This window comes from Rhodofomes roseus (genome assembly GCF_022264815.1).
Source record: "Rhodofomes roseus strain CIRM-BRFM 1785 chromosome Unknown C8Q71scaffold_10, whole genome shotgun sequence".
NCBI classification, from domain to species: Eukaryota; Fungi; Basidiomycota; class Agaricomycetes; order Polyporales; family Fomitopsidaceae; genus Rhodofomes; species Rhodofomes roseus.
Genome location: NW_025952966.1, coordinates 1,181,306 through 1,199,019, shown reverse-complemented (window position 1 = coordinate 1,199,019; position 17,714 = coordinate 1,181,306). Strand labels below are relative to the sequence as shown.

General features: G+C 51.1%; 4 protein-coding genes across 4 annotated transcripts; 2 read left to right on the top strand and 2 right to left on the bottom strand.

The window, feature by feature from the left end:
• Positions 1-436: 436 nt before the first annotated feature.
• C8Q71DRAFT_723908 (uncharacterized protein) lies at positions 437-2,320 on the top strand (the record flags this gene model as incomplete). The annotated part of the gene is made up of 8 exons (XM_047921610.1): positions 437-652; positions 704-944; positions 1,000-1,017; positions 1,067-1,263; positions 1,312-1,452; positions 1,503-1,787; positions 1,845-2,208; positions 2,262-2,320. The coding sequence occupies 8 exons, from the start codon at positions 437-439 to the stop codon at positions 2,318-2,320; spliced, it is 1,521 nt and encodes a 506-aa protein (XP_047779090.1).
• Positions 2,321-12,410: 10,090 nt separating this feature from the next.
• Positions 12,411-13,122, bottom strand: C8Q71DRAFT_63203 (uncharacterized protein). The gene has a single exon (XM_047919636.1). The coding sequence runs from the start codon at positions 13,003-13,005 to the stop codon at positions 12,634-12,636; it is 372 nt and encodes a 123-aa protein (XP_047779089.1). The 5' UTR covers positions 13,006-13,122; the 3' UTR covers positions 12,411-12,633.
• Positions 13,123-14,246: 1,124 nt separating this feature from the next.
• Positions 14,247-15,814, bottom strand: C8Q71DRAFT_760186 (uncharacterized protein). The gene is made up of 5 exons (XM_047923821.1): positions 15,463-15,814; positions 15,285-15,410; positions 14,964-15,231; positions 14,708-14,907; positions 14,247-14,644 (listed from the first exon to the last, which is right to left on the bottom strand). The coding sequence occupies exons 2-5, from the start codon at positions 15,342-15,344 to the stop codon at positions 14,345-14,347; spliced, it is 828 nt and encodes a 275-aa protein (XP_047779088.1). The 5' UTR covers positions 15,345-15,410; positions 15,463-15,814; the 3' UTR covers positions 14,247-14,344.
• Positions 15,815-15,921: 107 nt separating this feature from the next.
• On the top strand, positions 15,922-17,536 carry C8Q71DRAFT_822610 (uncharacterized protein). Its single transcript, XM_047926222.1, has 4 exons — positions 15,922-16,067; positions 16,134-16,804; positions 16,857-16,962; positions 17,017-17,536. The coding sequence occupies exons 2-4, from the start codon at positions 16,142-16,144 to the stop codon at positions 17,121-17,123; spliced, it is 876 nt and encodes a 291-aa protein (XP_047779087.1). The 5' UTR covers positions 15,922-16,067; positions 16,134-16,141; the 3' UTR covers positions 17,124-17,536.
• Positions 17,537-17,714: the final 178 nt, after the last annotated feature.

The window sequence follows — 17,714 nt, the reverse complement described above, 5'->3', positions numbered from 1 at the left end:
GCGGAGCTATGGACGATCGAGTGGCTCACACCGATAGATTGAAGTTCAAGAGAGTGTTATTCGTCTATACTCTACAACAGCGTTTATATATCTACAAAGTGTCCTAGAATATTCCATACGTGAACAATAGCCCTATTGAGATCCTCGGTCGACTGCCCGCGTATTCATTGTTCAAAAGCCGAATCGATCGGCCTTGGTTCGGTCACGACAGGTGAGTCTAGTCAAGTCGATCGGAGGTCCGGCACGATCTTCCTTAGTCACTTGACTTAAGTCTTAAGTAGGCAAGTATTGACTTTTCCTAAACAGGAAGATTCGTGCCGTTAGTCACGTGTCGGCGCTAGCCACTTGACAGACTTCGTGACTTAGACACTTCGATTAGATATTCCTAACATACCTCCCCTTGTCTACGATCACGAAGCTTGTCTTGGTTTGAACAATGGTCGGTCCCTTGGATTACGATCGATTCGTCGACTATATGCGCTCGGTCGGCAAGAGACACAACAAACGAGTTTCCAGAGTCTTATTCAATGATCCTCCACCCGATTATTGGACCGGTGCTCGACTCTATCGCCTTCAAGAAACGGTTCGATATGTCATCTTCGGCCCATGGAACTGGCGAGCCATTGAACGGATCTTAATTATCCACATCTTCGTAAGTGATCGGTCGATTGAGTCGATCAAGCTACTAGATCTTCCCTTTCAGACGGACGATTGGTTGGAATCTCTTAACTGGGACTTGCACGATCCTCTTCCTCCGATTCTCCATGACGTCTGGGATTATCAGTGGCACGATCACCCCGATGATCAACTTGGATGGCCCGGATCTCTCAAGATCTACATGGCGCGGCATGGTCATCCCATTGACCAATGGGAGATACCGCTCCGCGACGAAGATCCGATCGCGATAGATGCCGCGGCGCGGTCCTTCGTGAACCAATGGCTTGGTAAGTCTTCATCCTCTTCTTGCTCTCCTGCCTTCATCGCTCAGTCTCTTCTTAGCCGACTCTCGCCTCTTCAGTAAGTCTTGTAACTGTACCGTTCTCGATCCCTGACCTCTTCTTCTTAGCCGAGGATCAAAACACTACCGGTTCACTTACTCCTAGTCGGTCCATGTCTCCTTCTCAGTCTAAGTCGACGGCTGCAAAACGATCGGAGACCGATGAGAAGAAACTGACGAAGCTGGGGATTGAAGAGGCCAAGGTTCTGCCTCGGAACGGAGTCGATCCCGAACTGAACCCAGAGTATCTTAGCGATGGGATACTAGTAAGTCGTCCCAAACTGACTTTAAGATTTACTGAATCGCGTTTGTAGTTCAAGGCCGAGCTTCGCTGTGCGAAGTGCCTTAAGAGCCGCGGGAAAACTACCATCGCGTGCTACGTCAAGGACGGCTTGACGGCTTGCGCTGAGTGCAATCGAAAGCGCGTTGGATGTAGCTTCGTCCAAGACAAGCCGGTGAGTACCGCTGATTCTATCCTTAAATCCAGATGATGATCTTCCTTTAGTCCAAGGCGAAGAGAATTCAGGCTAGATCGGCTTCTCCTGAAGTCGGGATGGCTGAAGATAACGACTTCGAGGAGTGGGACGGGATAGAAGATGAAGTCGATCCGGATGGTCGATCGTCTTTGGACGCGGACGTGGACATGAAGTCCGGCTCCGATGACTCGGAGTCGCCTGAAGTACTCGACTCTGATTCCGAGAGTGAGAAGGACGAGATCGACGACGAAGACCAGGGGTCCGAGGATGAAGATGACAACGAAGATGAAGAGGAAGAGGTCGAGGACGACGAGGTAAGTAAAATTTAGTCAACTTCTTTCTTATTTGACCTTTCTTTACTTTCTTAGCAGCCAAGTCGTAAGGGGCCTAGGTTCTCGCCAGAAATCGAGCTTCCTAGCGCCCTGGCCCATTCCTCTCCCCTGGTTGGGTTAACCGGCCTGTCTTCAAACCTCGGTCCTCCGTCGACAGAGGTTTCAAGCTTTCCGTCGCCTCTGTCCTCCGCTCCTCGGCCGATTGAGGCAGGACCAGGACCTTCCTCCGCGCTAGGCCACATGCAGCGTGTCATCGACTCTCAAGGTCGTACCTTGACCGATCAAGCCGGTCTGATCGCTGCTCTCCAACTTGAACTGGAGCAGCAGCGGTCTGCTTACGCGTCGCTTCAAGCTCACGCAACCTCATTGGAGTCCCAGAATCGATTGCTCCAAGGTCAACTCGGTGAGTTTGCTTGTACTTGACTTGTTCTGTGGCTTGACTGACTGAATGTACAGCTTCAGGTTCTTCAACGGGTAAGAAGGCTAGTGGAAAAGGAAAAGATCGCGCATTGTAGTCGGTCGAGAAGTCTTTGTTAGAGTAGATAGCTAGTCTTGATCCGCTTTGTAATTGCTGTCGGTAGTTTTCTTGATGCACCAAGTACTCGTCCGATCGTTTGCAATTTTTTAAGCGAAACTGTCATCAACTCCCTGAATATTCGTACATGGAGATCGAATCTTATCTCCGCAATACCCCCCTCAAGACTTCAAGACCGTCACAACCTACATCGCATCATCTTCGTCGGCCATTAATTCGTCGAAGTCTTCTTCTTCCGCGACCGGGTCGGTCATGACTCCAACCTCTGCAAACTCGACTTCCTCCTCGATCGTCTCGAGTCGATCGATCGGAGCAACCGAGCGTCCTAGCATGTCTCGCTTGAAGGTGCTGAGTTCGACCTCGGTCGGCTCCGTGATGCGTCTAGCCGGCTGGCAGGGATCGATCGTGCGCGCAGTCGAAGCTTGATCGCGCGGCGCGATTCCAAAGTACGGTGAGGTAGGACGGTACTGCGCCTCGTTACCTCTCGCCAGAGTGGGATGAAGGACGAGTGCGCGAACGGGGTTTCCTTCAGCGGCCCATTCCGGCCAACAAATCGATCGGTAGTACTCGATCAGGCCGCGTTCTCCATGTTGGATGCGCTGGAAGACGTGGGGATTGTTGCAGCTAACTCGGACGAAATTCGCGGTCCAAGTGATTGCGTCAAGCCCGCAACGTTGGGCCCGAGCGATCGTGTTGCAAGCGGCTTCGCGGCTAACAAAAGGGCTTTGGAGTAGGTTGAAATCGCGATAGAAGGGGTGTAGTAGCCAGGATGGAGGATCGGCTAGCCCTAACTCGCGGGCTACGTCGAGGACCGACTGGTTGATACGCATTTGCCCATGCGTGATTGCCAGAGCGATCCAGATCGCGTCGGCGTACCCGTTCTTAAGAACGACTGCCCCGTTTCCTCCGGGGTGCTCGAAGAACATGTTGTCGTCGGGAGTCCAGGTGAAGAAGTTCCCCACGAACAGGGTCGTCTCGGCGAAGGGGTTTACTGCTGAAAGAGCTCCCGGGTCGTTCAGCGGGGCGATGATGTCGGCACTTTGAGGGGCAATAGACAGCGACATGAGAGTTGGACTTGCTGGAGTTAGAAGGGCACATTGGCTGAAGAAATCGGTTGGAAAGGAGCGTATTTATATGGATGGCCGCAGTGAGCCACTCCACCGTTGGAGCATAATGCAGCAAAATTCACAGAATTAAACAAAGAGATAGAGTATTCCTTCGCTTAGGTCGCTTAGCTCGACCTTATTGTTGACCAGAATGGTCAGACAATCTTCCTGGTGGCACAATCGAGTAAGGCCTAGACTCGATCTTGCGTTGTTTCCACTCCTTCACCACCTCGGGTGCGTTCCTTAATCGACCCTCTGGTAGCCACTCATCGGATTCCGGTCCGTATCCGACCCATCGAACTCTGTACTCGAGTCGACGTCGACCGTTAACCTTGCGTCGTCGTTCATTGACGATGCAGTCGACCTCATACTCAGGTAGTTCATTGAAATCCAACCGATTAAGTCTCTTGATCGGTCGGTTCCCAAATTCGGCCGGAGACGCATTGTACTGCTCCAAATGCGCGATGTTTATTACCGGGTGCATTCCGTATGACTCGGGTAGTCGAATCCGGTATGCGACGGAGCTGACCTTGTCGATAACTTCAAAAGGTCCATCGTACTTCATAAGAAGCTTGCGTCCTCGGCCAGTCTCTGCGCGAAGTAATTCCAGCGAGTGAACGTTCAGGACTACTTGATCGCCTACTTCAAACTCGACTTCCAGTCGTCCCTTGTTATAGGCTCGCTTCTGATACACCTGGCCTAAAAGTAGAGCTTCTCGGGCTTGGCGACGATCAGCTTCAAACCTAGTAGCAAGATCGACTGCGTTCGGATGAGTTGAGTTTCCAATTTCTTGCTGAACGCTCTCGGGAGAGTGAAGCAACTTGCTCGCCGTGATCGGGTGATATCCTCGTAAAAGATAGGCCGGAGCAAAACCGGTTGCAGAGTGTGGAGTCGAGTTGTATGATAATTGAAGTGGACCTACATGATCGGACCAGTCGTCTCGGGTCGGTCCAATGTACGCTCGCAAGGAAATCTCCAACGTCTGATTGAGTACTTCGGTTTGACCGTCCGCCTGTGGATGGTATGCCGTAGTAAGAGATCGTTGAATATCCATAAGTCGACAGACTTCCTTCCAGAATTCACCTCGCCAGCGGATATCTCGGTCCGAAATTATCTGTCTCGGCAGACCGTATTCCTTGAATACTTGGTCAAACAAGAGCTTAGCTGTTTCCTTCTCAGTGATCTTGGTAGTAGTAGGAATGAATAAGCCATACTTCGTAAGCTTATCTACTATAACCAGGATATTGTCAAACCCTGAAGAGTTCGGCAATTCCGGTATGAAGTCCATTGTAATGACTTCAAACGGCTGAGTTGGAACTGGGATCGGTTGCAGTAACCCGACCGGTGCGTGTCTCCTCGGCTTGGATTTTTGACAAATATCACAGGTAGAGGTATATCGCTTAATGTCCCGAGACATTCCCGGCCAGTAGTACGTTGCGGCCAACCGATTGTACGTCCTGTGGTAACCCGCGTGGGCTCCTTCCGTTTCTCGATCATGGGCCTCCTTCATGAGCTCGAGCCGTTCCTTCTGAGGAATGCAGAGTCGATTATTACCCAAGGGATCGGTGAAGTAGACCAGACCGTTTTCACCAAGACTATACTGAGGATACTTCGAATTGGTTACGCTTTCCTCTGTACGAAGCGTCTTTACAATCTCTCGATAGTGACTGTCGGACTGATACCCTTCAACTAGTTGTCGGTGGTATTGTTCCGATAGTCCGACTACTAAAGAGTAATTGCAAGCCGCCTGATAGACGATAGACGGTTGGTTTGGGTCGATCAGAACTGTCTCCTCAAATATTGGATGGTCGTTATCGTCGGAGGATAGAGTTTCACAAAATCTGGACGCGACTTTGAGAAGCTTCTCCTCGAATTTGGGGCTCAAGGACTCGTACATATCCTTTAGCGGGTCATCGACTTCGTCCTTCAAGGACAGAGACGTAGTCGGATCGGTAGAAGGTCCTTGCTCAATTGGAACACGTCTTCTCAATCTTGAAACGGGATCGACATTAGAGTGAACTCGACCGGCTCGATGTATGATCTCCATGTTCGGGTAGGCCGAGAACACCGTTCCCCAAGTCAAAAGTCGACGATTGACGTTCTGGAAGGTCTTACTCCAAGTTAACGCAGCATGATCGGTAATTGCGAAAACCTTTGACCCTTCCAAATATCCTTGGAATTTGATTAAACCTTCCTTCAGAGCAAGGGCTTCGCGCTCGGTCGGAGAGTAGTTCCTTTCAGCGGGTCGCAGAATTCGAGACCAGTATGCAATGACTCTTTCGACATGAACGATCGTATCTTCAAACCGATCGGCCCACTTGGTCGTTCGAGGGACGTCATTCTCAACCTTGGATACTGCTGTTACAAGGCTAGGAACCGCTTCCTTCGCTTCGTATGATCGTAGCAATCGATCATAGAGTCGCGTTCCCTTCAGGTCCTTGATAGCGATCGGCTGAACTTGCTGTAGGATCGCAGCAAGGCCGTAGTCGCAGGCATCAGTATACAGTCGATATGGTCGACCCGGCATTGCATACGCTCGGACAGGAGCATTGGTCAAGACTTCCTTGCAGAGCTCAAACGCTTCTTGATGACTCTGATTCCATTCCCATTCCTTCTTATCCTTCTTCAGCAACTGAAAGAGAGGAGCGGCAATCCATGCATAGAATGGAACATACGACGAGAAGTAGACCATCATACCTAAGAACGTCTGTAGTTCCTTGACGTTCCTAGGTTCAGCGAGATCGATTATTGCGTCGACTTTCTCTTTATGGGTCGATATTCCTAGCCGTGATACCTTCTGACCCAGAAGCAGAAGCGACTGATATCCCAGGTGGCATTTACCGGGCGACAGCGTAAGACCAGCTTGCTCAACCGATCCGAATACTCGATCGAGATGCTCAATGTGTTCCTCCAGTGTATTAGAGTATACTACTATGTCGTCGATGTATACCAAAGCAAAAACCCAAAGGAAAGGAGCGAGAATATCTTGCATAACTCGCTGGAACACGCTCGGCCCATTACGAAAACCGAAAGGCATACGCCGGAATTGATGCAAACCTCGGTGCGTCCTGAAAGCGGTCTTCTCCTTGTCTTGCTCAGCCATTTCTAGCTGAGTGAATCCGGAGAGAGCGTCCAAGGTTGATAACCATTGCGAACCGGTCAGAGCTTGAAGAATTTCCTCCTGCTTTGGGAGAGGAAACTCATCTGGAATGACTTGCTCGTTTAGTCGTCTGAAGTCGATTACCATTCTCGGTTTAGAGTTACGGTAGACTATGAATGCGGGCGCTCCCCAAGGACTAGTCGAGGATTCAATTACACCAAGTTGAAGCCATGAATCCATTTGAGCATCGATGACTTCTCTCTTGGCCGGAGAAGAAGGAAAAGGAGGTAAGGAGATCGGTTTAGCGCCTGGCTTAAGCGGTACTTCCACCTTAGCGTTGTAATGTCCGAGTCGACCGTTCAGGCTGAACGCGAGCTTGTGCTTGGACACTACTTCACCGATCTTAGCTTGATCGGTGGGACTCAGGTCCTTGCTAATATCGACTGCTTTGAGGAGTTCCTCCTCGTTGACATCTTCGGGTACCGTCTCGCTTGTCTTAGGTCCTCCTTCTAGAGGATCCGAACTGGTCGGATCTTCTGAGGTATCTTTCCCTCTGCTGGTGATCAATTCCTCGGCTTTACTCCTGACCGTTCCACTGAACTTCCTTTGTTCCTCGCACATTTGTCGAATCAGATTGACATGCGCGATCCTGGATTTCAGCTGATCGGCTGAAAGAGTCTGTGTTCGATCGAGCCAAGAATGGGGATTTCTAGCCGTGCCAAGAACCTGACCTCGATCTATGGTTAGGGGTTGGCGTCCTAGATTAGCGACGTGAAGGAAAGGATCGGTTCTGGCAATCAAGGACTCTGGCGAGGCTAAACAATTCTCTGACGTCTTGTAAGACTCGAGATGCCTTTCCACGAGTAGAGCGTCATTGTCTCCGAATGGGGCCTCCACTCGTATTCTTCGAGATGATTCAGGTGGGATTATTACCAACTCGGATGATCGAACGACTGCTTCTCTAGACCTTTGCTTCACTGCCTTGCGCTTCTTCTGTTGCTTGCGATGCAGGCGTCGCTTCATAATCCGGTCGGACGCTCCCAAAGCTACTTTGAAAGCGTGACCGTCCTCGTCAACAAACCCAGAACCGACCGAATTCTCAATTGGAATGCTGCGACCAGAGGATCCGAATTGCACCGTACTATTCCCCTCCTGCCGAATAATAGACAAAGAGTATTGATCGGCAAAGTCATTACCGAGGATGAAGGGAGTAGTCATTCCTTTCACTACATAGGCCTCGACCGTCATACGAACCAACCCCTGATCGGTTTTGAAATGCAAGTCGATGGGCACAAACCCTGATATCTTAGCATTACCGATGACTTGTACGAGGTTAATTCTCTGACCGCTCTTGAGTTTAGGAGGTGAGTCCATAGCTTCTAGAGCTTTGGTCGAAATTAGAGTAATATCCGAGCCTGAGTCGATGATTATCTCAGTCGGATTCTTCTCCTTGGGTCCTAGAAAACCCTGAGCCTTAGTAGCGGATGATCCCAGGAACGAACAACCAGGCGGTCGTGACATGAACTTGGGTAAGGCGAGTACCTGGTCGTTCTTAGATTCGTCTTTGGTCGAGCCCACATTCTTCTCCCAGTACTTCGCGATCGATCGGCGGCTCTTGCGGTTAGTCGAGGACTGATCGACTTGTCCGACAAATGCCGTCGCTGAAACTTCATTTACCGTTGCCGAACCGGTTTCCCCCTCCAGGGCCTCAGTCTGATCGTTGGTGACCTCGGTCAGCATTACCGGGCCCGATTCAGAGGAGGTAGACTGGAGGGGTTGCTCAAAACCCGACTCAGTCTCACTGTCGAGAGCGTAGTATGTATTCACATAGTCGTCCTCTTCAGCCAGTTCTTCAACGGACATGCTAGCGAAGTTAACTCTAGCTTCTCTACGGCCTTTCCTTGAGTGAGGACACTCATCGTCCCAGTGGAAAGGACTAGAGCAGTGTCGGCATGGTCGCTTGCCGAGTTCCTGAGGCGTCTTACGCTTCGACTTAACCGAATCATCGCGTGGAAAGGGTGCTTTCCGATCGGTAGGTCGGTTGCGCGAGTCGGAAGTCTTGGACCGAGAGTCGACCGCGTAAACTTCAGCGTCGACCGCTCGGACCCTAGCGTCTCGATCGGATGCCAACCTCAGTAGCGTATCCTCATAGTACCTGATAGCGTTCTGAAGGTCGACGACCGATTGGTACAAGTGAGGCTGAAGAATGGTACTCCAGGCGATCGGAGAGCCTTCCAAAATCTCACCAATAAGTTCTGAATCCGAGTAATCGTAAACGAACTCGAGGAGTTCAAGTTTGCGAATATAGTAATCGGAGGGAGTCTCCCTTGGAGCCGTAGAGTCGCGATACTTGGCGCGATTAGCCTTAGACTTCTGCTTATCGAGCCAGGTCTTGTTCATGTAGTGATGACCGATCGCTTCCTTCAACAGAGACCAGTTCTTCTGGAGGCTGTCACGCTGGAACTCCGGCAAGGAGTAGTACCAGTTTTCAGCTCCTGCTCTTAATCGACGCGGAACAACTGCCCCGAGTTGCTTTGCAATGAGTCTCGACTCCTTAGCGATCTGGTTTACTTTCATGATCCATCGCGCGAGCGTGTCGATGTTACCATCCCAAGTTGGAACGATGTCGATCTTCAACTTGAGATCGAACCTTGGAAGGTTCGCCGTATCCTCCTCGCCCGACGATCGAGTATCGCGTTTACGGCGAGGTCGTCTTGGAGTTTCCGGACCGTCATCGTTTCCGTCAGGACCAGAGTCGTCTGGATCGCCGTGTCCTCGGCGCGGTCGTCTACCTCGACCACCTCCTCCTCCGCCTCGGCCACTGCCTCCTCCATGGTGGTGGGAGTGATGAGGTCGGCGTGGGGGAGAAGGAGAGCGATGATCGTCTTCGTCGTCCGAAGAATCATCTGAAGGGTCAGAGGGTGGAGGAGACGGTTCGCGGCCGAATAACTCCGTGTACCTGCGACCAGTCCGGCGTCGGTCGCCATGATTTGGGAGAGCTTGTGATCGCAATCCTGGAACTCTGGTGATCGGGTCGATCATCCGTCGAGTCGGTCGAGCTGGTCGTCGTTCCTCCGCTTCACGACTATGCTCGTTGCGACGAGTCGATTTAGAAATGTGTGGCGGTAGATCTCTTTTCTTACCACCTCCTGCTTGCGAAATCGACGAACCAGCTCCCTTAGGTCGTTCAGGAGGCTTAGGGGCTTCCTCTTCCTCCTCCTCGACTCCAGACGGAAAAATCTTTGCGATCCTAGTGAAGTACTTTAGCACGGTCTCCACCTCGTCCCGGTAGCATGCACAGAGAATTTGGTAGTCATGCGGAGTGTATGCTACACTAGGATCGAGCCCGTCTTTGTCGAATACGGGAACGTTCGGGACTTCGTACAGTTGACCATTCAGAAGTCCGGCAGCATTGTAAAAGTAACTGCTGAGCTTTCGTTTGAGCCACAGGTAAGTGTGCTCATCGGGTCGGATAGCTACGACGTGCCCGTCCTCGTTGTACAGAACACTAGGAAGCGTAATGAAGCTATCCAGCTTATCAAAGATTTCTTTCCAAGCTCTAGTTTCCTTTCGCTTGAAGCCTTCCATAGAAATCTGAGCTGGTAGGGAGTACAAGTCTCTCTGAAGGTAAGAGAAACCGATCGATCGAGCCTTAATCCTCTTCGCAATGTCCAGATCGAGCGATTCCATGTAGGATAAAGGTGAGGCGGTCAGCGGCGCGTGAATAGAGTTCATCTTTTCAGCAAAAGGAACGAATTCGGTGAGGGGAAGCCCACCGATTAATTCGTGGACCGGCAAAGAGGAGAAGTCGATCGGTTGACCCGAAACAATCGGATCGGCGAATAGTTCTTCGTCGAGTCTCTGTTTCCCTTTGCCTTTCTCAGGCGATTGAGAACCAGAGTCTGGCTTCGATGCATCGGAATTTCCAACATTCTCGAAGCCTGAGCTTCCTGCGGGAGTAGCGTTAGCGTTAGCCATCTTGAGCTTGCAAAAAGGTTAGTCGGAATGTTCGTTTGATAAAAGTGGACCCCCCAACGTCCACCAATGTTATGGACTGGGATTGCTAACTTACCGAGTACTTACTTAGTAACAACCGTCGGTAGTTACGTAATCGTAGTCGCCTTAGTTAAGAAATGAATTGAGGATTATCTCGTTGTGAAGAGGATTAACACAACGATTTGAGTGATCGACTTATGAGGTTTAGTCGATCGAGAATCGATTTCGCTCAACAAGTTCACGCACTAAGTCCGGAGTGGCACAGTAGTGCCTACGTTCTTAATGAAGCTAAGAAACTTGGTTGAGCAAAGTAAGTCGGTTACGACTTTAGTGAATAGAGCGTTACAACAATAGTTGAGGATGCCACTAAACACGAACCCGACTCTAACCGTAGATCGATGAAGCTTACTCTTACCGAACCCTTCAGAGTAGCGCGAGGCTATACTAATGAAGGGGTCAAGGTAGATCGACTTAGCGCACGGCTATAAGTACGATCGACCTTAGTATGTCCAGCGCGGAGCTATGGACGATCGAGTGGCTCACACCGATAGATTGAAGTTCAAGAGAGTGTTATTCGTCTATACTCTACAACAGCGTTTATATATCTACAAAGTGTCCTAGAATATTCCATACGTGAACAATAGCCCTATTGAGATCCTCGGTCGACTGCCCGCGTATTCATTGTTCAAAAGCCGAATCGATCGGCCTTGGTTCGGTCACGACAGGTGAGTCTAGTCAAGTCGATCGGAGGTCCGGCACGATCTTCCTTAGTCACTTGACTTAAGTCTTAAGTAGGCAAGTATTGACTTTTCCTAAACAGGAAGATTCGTGCCGTTAGTCACGTGTCGGCGCTAGCCACTTGACAGACTTCGTGACTTAGACACTTCGATTAGATATTCCTAACAGCGATGGCATACGCAAAGATCTCGGCGAGGTCCCAGTTGTCGGGTTAAAACGAGGGCAGGACACGGTCAACCAACAAAGTCATGATGGTACCATCATTATTAATCAAGAAGGGCGATGATCAGGACCATGAACAGCAGGCAGTTGAACTTGAACACAAACTTGAAGGGGGGCCTACAAGAGCTCCAAATGCTTAGTGGGATTACAGGTGAGTCTTCATCATGTGTGCTTTTTTGTCGCACTGTGCTAACTTCCTGTAGGCTCCAGCACGATTGACGTCCCAAAGTGGCCTTCCCAGAAGAGCCTATGGCGTGCACGAGAGGCCATAGCCGGGCACTACAATCACCTGCAGGCTTTCTGGGGAGCTCAACATGACAATGACAATGACCTCTGAAGTGTCGTTGTGAGGTCGAGTTGAGTGTGTTGTTGTTGTAGAAATCATTCCTTCTTTTGCCGGTGGTGTCAAATTCGGTAGTCTCCTTGTACTCAGCTGTGACTAGTCTATGTTTCATAGTCATGCATCTCATAGACCTTTTAGTCCATATCCCATAGTCGAGCAAATTTAGTCAACTGTATCCAGTCAACCGTATCTAGTTGAACATACTTAGTCATTCAAATCTAGTCGGCCATACCTAGACATCCAAATCTAGTCAACCACATCTAGTCAACAATATATAGTCATTTATGCCTAGTCAATTGTATTGGTTTGACCATATCTAGTCAAACATAAGTAGTCAATAGTGCCTAGTCGTGGTATCTAGTTTACTGTATCTAGTATACTATAAGGTTACTAGTCTGACTTATAGTCATTGAATGACTAGTTATGTTTGGCTAAATAGTCAATTATAACTAGTATGTTAACTGAAGTGGCTCCCGGCGCTCTGCCTTGAGCGGGAGGAGGCTTGATCGTAAGTATACGCCAGAATGTCAAGAGAGTGTACTGACATCGCCCGAGGCTACGTGATTGTAATTAGGTACGACCAGGACACATTGCACTATTATATATCATGGAGCTTGTAACTATCAGAGCAGTATGGAATTTTTCCGTGATTAAACCTGAGAATTTGTGTCAGCTGCAAGAAGCTCGTTCATTATCGTGTTTGGTAGGGTGCGATGGCTATGATACTTCTTCAATGCCCATGCGGCTTGTGCGCCGTTAAGACCCTTGTGGTACGCGCAGGCACAGACTCACCGCCGCATGGCCACCAACGGAACACTTTCGAGCGCGTTCAAGACGTCGTTTCGAAGGTCTTCTTCCTTGGACGATGGGGGATTCAGCCGGTAAGTTCGCTTTGAGTGTCCCCAGCGCTGCTCTATGAAATTGAGCTCGCAGTGAAATTTGGGAAGGAAGAGAACATCGACGCCACGAGCTCTGCAGGCCGTCTCGACTAGGCTTGGGACTGCCTTGAAATCTGGTTCCTCGAAGAGCATACGACGACAGCAGCAATCCCTCGCTCCAGGAATGCATTTAAACCCTTTGCACTCGGCGCGCTTCTTTGATATATTCCTGGCACTATATGACTGACAGATATTCGTGCACTCACATCTCTTTCGGCCCATCCTCTGACTGATTCCTCTCCTTCTTGGGCTTCTTCCTCGCAATTCCAAGATTTGCAAATCGCCAGGAGTTCTTGCATTTGGGCATTAGGCAGGAGAGTGCAATTGTAGCAACAGGTCTCTACCGGTACGCGGTGGGCGCTTAGCCACCGGATATGTTCTGGAGTACAGAAATTCATACTACATCGCCATTTCGCCGCGCGTGCAGATTCTGCGAACTATCCCGACACCAGAGACATCAAATAAAGATTAAATCGTTACTCTTTTCACGGTACAGTGCGAGTAAGAGATGTAGTGCAATATTTCGACTTAATGACCATATTGTGTCACACTTTGTAACGCTCGGCCATTCCCGTTGGATGGATCTGAGCGAGGCCAACCTTATCTTGGCAATGCCTCACGAATGTTTCCGCGTGCAGCGCCGTCCCAGCGCGCCGGCATATCAGAGAGATTATGGACTGCTTGTTTTTGGTATACCACAACCTCGACATCGCTCCAATTCATGCGAGCCTTGCTCGAACGTCACCTGAACGCGAGTGGCATCTCGAACCACGACGCAAATCTAACAATCGCGTATATGGCCAGTGGGCTCGACGGGAACTCTCTCCACCGCATCGTGAGTGCTTCCTCTGCGCATGGTGCCACCAATCCTAATGCTGTTTTAGATGTCAACTTGGCTGCTTGCGATAATGTACATTGCGCGGAAAGTTTCGAGGTCACATCCCCGCTCCGTCCTGTATGGAGCACCGTTGATCCCCCGCATGCTCGTTGGACTTGGCGATTTTCTCCTCCTTGGTGCCACAGCAACTTGTACCTTTGGGGTCGACTTTCCCTCAGTGGTGCTTGCCTCGTTCATTCAGGACAAGGCTGCTGTCGCGGGATTTTTGCGCGAGAAGCTCATATAACACGTCACGACTGGAACCTGTGCCGGGCTGACAGCAAGCTATGTCAGTGGCGTCCCTTTCCTCTGAATGTTTGACAACTGTCCTGTCATGCACATGGTCTCGCGTGATCGGACCACTGTAGAAGTATATGTATGTAAGTTGTGGAGTTTGTACGATGTTCTGAATCGAAGTTACCCCCAGATCATTTCATATGCCTTTCACCTTGGTGCACGTAGAGTGATAAGCACTCAGTATCCCCACTTAGTCATAGTAGACTACTGTTTGATTTTTGGTAGTCGAAAAGTTCGCAACACAAGCAGGTAGCGAGGGCACAAAATCAATCGTAGTTCTGACATTCATCACGGCGTAAGCGATAGCAGAGCATGAGACACAGTGTAGACTACAAGGCAAGCTGGGGGACCATGACAAGCGACGAGAGCGGGTATTATCAACATCAATTACACGGGAGGAGCGTCAGTATTGCACTTGGACATGGCTTGCTGCGACTCTAGCTCTGTGCGGAACTTTTCGCGCAATACAGCAGCCACAGCAGTCTTGTTCTGCATGAGCGTAGAATACGCCACGGCGGGAGCGTCCAACCAGAAGAAAGAGCCTACTATCATGCCGAAGAGCACCGAATCTCCAAGGAGAGCGAACACGCGAACCACCATCGGTGCCCCATAGAAGGCAGAACGGGGATGCGACCTCCTGGAGTATCTCAGAACCGCTAACACGGAGGCGATTGAGCTAGGCAGCACCTAATGCGACGTCAACTTGGACGGTTTACAAACGTTTACATCTTGAGGGAGACTCGAACTTACGTCGTCATTCCATACGCTGCGATCAAGTGCACTTGCGAGGAAGCTGATAGCCATGTTCGCGTCCCGACGCGAAATACCACTTGAGAGGAGGTCACGTTCCAGAAAGGTGCTCATGCTATTCATTGACCGGGAGGTCGTGACGAGCTGGAAGCACAGGGCAAATATACTCTCCGCTATCGGAGCTGGGGGCACAGATGACGCTGCACACAGCGGGAAAGTGAGTATCGGTATCATACCGACGAAGAGCGAAACATACAGTGTTCGAGGTGCTCGGACGAAATGATTTTAGGAGGATGACGTGCTATGAAGTCGGGCTTGCTAGATTTCATGAGCACTTCGCGAACTCGGCGCATTGTGCGGAGCGAATCATCAGCCTCCTGCTCGACATGCAGCTGAATAGCACGTCCTAGAGCGTACGCGATACCTCCCGCGCATAGGGACGCGGTGGGAAGGTATATCGCCGTCATTGTCAACGTCGCTGCCGCACTGGCTCCCGCCATCCACATGTGCACATAGTTGAAGTGCTGCGATGGCCAGTTCAGTACAACGAACACAGAGTAATTGCCATAGCACTCACGACGTACTGCACATAACCAGCTTGTGATGCTGCGTCCCGCTTTCCGGGCGGTATTGCCATAGGGACTGGTGCTGGCCTTGGACAGTCCGGAGGTCCGGAAGTGACGTTCGTGAGCCTTACAGCTCTCTGGTAGTAGCAACGTTCACCACATTGGAAGATATACTGCAGGAACCCGTACGTATGCAAGTTGAACGGCACCGGTGCCGGGCTGACGCGTTATCCAGTCCCATGAAGCCGTGCGAAGCTGCCACAATTGGTAGCCAGGATCCCCAGAAGAAGCTATCGAGATGCGGCTGGACTACATCCGTCTGCGACGATGGTGATTGGCACCGATTATTTACGTGGAGATGAGCTGAGGTTTGTCGCGGCGGACTCTGGAAACTCGAGAGCAAAGCACTGCACAATGTCAGGTAGCAGCGATGATACTACCGTCCGGAAACGGATCTCGTATGTTCGTAGAATTGGCATCGTACATTCATTGAAACGGGGGTAGGGCAGCGTAGACCATTAGGACGACGAGTGGGCTGAGCGTGGCGGCGTCGTGTTCTATCCTTGGGATGGGCGCCTGGATATACATAGCGCGACGCGCTCGACGCGTGACGCGGGGGTGGTTTCGCATGGGCGCTCCCCGCTCCCCGCACGGGCGACCAACTTCTTCTCCGCAGCGTCCGCAACGGACTCCTCCTTTCGTCTGCCAACCCTCCACTCCCTCTTCTAGCTCATGACAGTGCCTTGAACATACATACCTGCAAATAATTTCTCAACCTTGCCGATTCAACTACTGTGCGTGCCAGCGCGAACATAGTACCCGGGCCGTCTGACACCTAACCCGTATCCACCGTCTCACAGGTCGCTGCATGGCCGTCCTCAATGACGCCCCCGACGCGGACGAGACCTCGTTCCAGGTCTTCGCCCGCTCCTTCGCCATGATTATCTTCTCCGAGATCGGCGACAAGACGTTCCTCATCGCCGCCATCCTCGCCATGCGCCACCCGCGCCTCGTCGTCTTCTCAGGCGCGTTCGCGTCCCTCGTCGTCATGTCCTTCCTCTCCGCCGAGCTCGGAAACCTCCTCCCCACTCTTCTCCCGAAGCGGTGGACACAGGCCGCAGCGGCAGTGCTGTTCCTCGTGTTCGGCGCGAAGATGCTCCAGGAGGCGCGGGCGATGCGGCCGGACAAGATGGAGGAGGAGATGAAGGAGGCGGAGGAGGACATCGAGGGCGATGACGCGATGGCAGACGGCACGGGCGTAGGGCTGGGGGAGGCTGAAGACGTCATACCACTGGAGGAGGTCGAGGAGGGAGGCCGGCCTGAGGCGCACGCCCGGAAGCTGAGCGTCGGTTCGAATGGGAGCGTACGGACACGGAAAGCGAAGTCCGCGGCGAAGGAGTACGCGGATGCAGCACGGAACTTCTGCAGTCTTTTCCTCGGCCCTGTGTTCGTCCAGGCATTTGTCCTCACTTTCCTCGGCGAGTGGGGAGACCGGAGCCAGATTTCTACCATTGCCCTCGCAGCTGCACATGTACGTTTGACCAACCTTCCTTGTCATAAGGTTCTCATTGACCTGCGCACAGAATGTATACCTTGTAACACTGGGCACTATCATTGGTCATTCATGTTGTACTGCCCTCGCCGTCATCGGCGGTCGCTACGTCTCCACGAAAATATCCGTCAAGCATGGTACGTGTCCCTCCATGCGTGAAGACGCGTCTTCCTCACTCATGCTATCTTTAGTCACGCTCGCCGGCAGCGCGCTCTTCCTCGGCTTCGGCCTCATCTACGTATACGAAGCTTTCGCTTCAATAGACACGGACAACGCAGACTTCAACCCCGCAAATTAGATAGCTACCGCATTGCATGCACATATACTACCCCGCAGCGACTTGTATAATTTCTCATTGTGGCACTGAGTCTCGGTTTCGCCTCGCTTCCATAGCTAGGAACTACTGCCCACGGAGGGTAAGTGAGGACATATAACGAGGCAATAATTTCTTTCGTCACCTTTTGCTATATTTGGAACGAATTGATGATATTTGACGGTCCTTGGGATTGCTGGCTTCCGTACATAACTGCGCTAGGTACCAGTCGTGTTTGCTGCTGCTGCTTGCAACCCGCTAGGTTTCAAGCAGCGAACACGACCAGATACTGAATCGGGGTTGGGATCTCAGCCACCCTACCTAGTCGGTCGGTGCCCTCCCTGTCTGCCACCTGCTCCACAACAACGAAATAATTACGAGCATCTCAGTGACCATCTATCCGATGTCCCCACACTACCCGAAGCCCATACAGTAAGAAGTGCAACCAGGAAAAATCAATCTGTGTGGGGTACCCATCTTTGGTAATTCCCGGCATACCCTTCCACTGCTCTCAGTCCCTGTGCTCACATACTGGGTCGACCAGGGGTTATTACTAACATGTCTGTGAGTACTTAT

What these genes read in the sequence shown, in the direction of transcription:
- C8Q71DRAFT_63203 (XM_047919636.1), bottom strand. Translation starts at nt 13,005, where the DNA reads ATGGGCCGAAAGAGATGTGAGTGCACGAATATCTGTCAGTCATATAGT.
- C8Q71DRAFT_760186 (XM_047923821.1), bottom strand. Translation starts at nt 15,344, where the DNA reads ATGGCAATACCGCCCGGAAAGCGGGACGCAGCATCACAAGCTGGTTAT. An exon ending in CTGGTTATGTGCAGTACGTC is followed by an intron (nt 15,232 to 15,284) that starts GTGAGTGCTATG and finishes TGGCCATCGCAG; the next exon opens with CACTTCAACTATGTGCACAT. An exon ending in GCAGCGTATGGAATGACGAC is followed by an intron (nt 14,645 to 14,707) that starts GTAAGTTCGAGT and finishes ACGTCGCATTAG; the next exon opens with GTGCTGCCTAGCTCAATCGC.
- C8Q71DRAFT_822610 (XM_047926222.1), top strand. Translation starts at nt 16,142, where the DNA reads ATGGCCGTCCTCAATGACGCCCCCGACGCGGACGAGACCTCGTTCCAG. An exon ending in TTGCCCTCGCAGCTGCACAT is followed by an intron (nt 16,805 to 16,856) that starts GTACGTTTGACC and finishes ACCTGCGCACAG; the next exon opens with AATGTATACCTTGTAACACT. An exon ending in GAAAATATCCGTCAAGCATG is followed by an intron (nt 16,963 to 17,016) that starts GTACGTGTCCCT and finishes TGCTATCTTTAG; the next exon opens with TCACGCTCGCCGGCAGCGCG.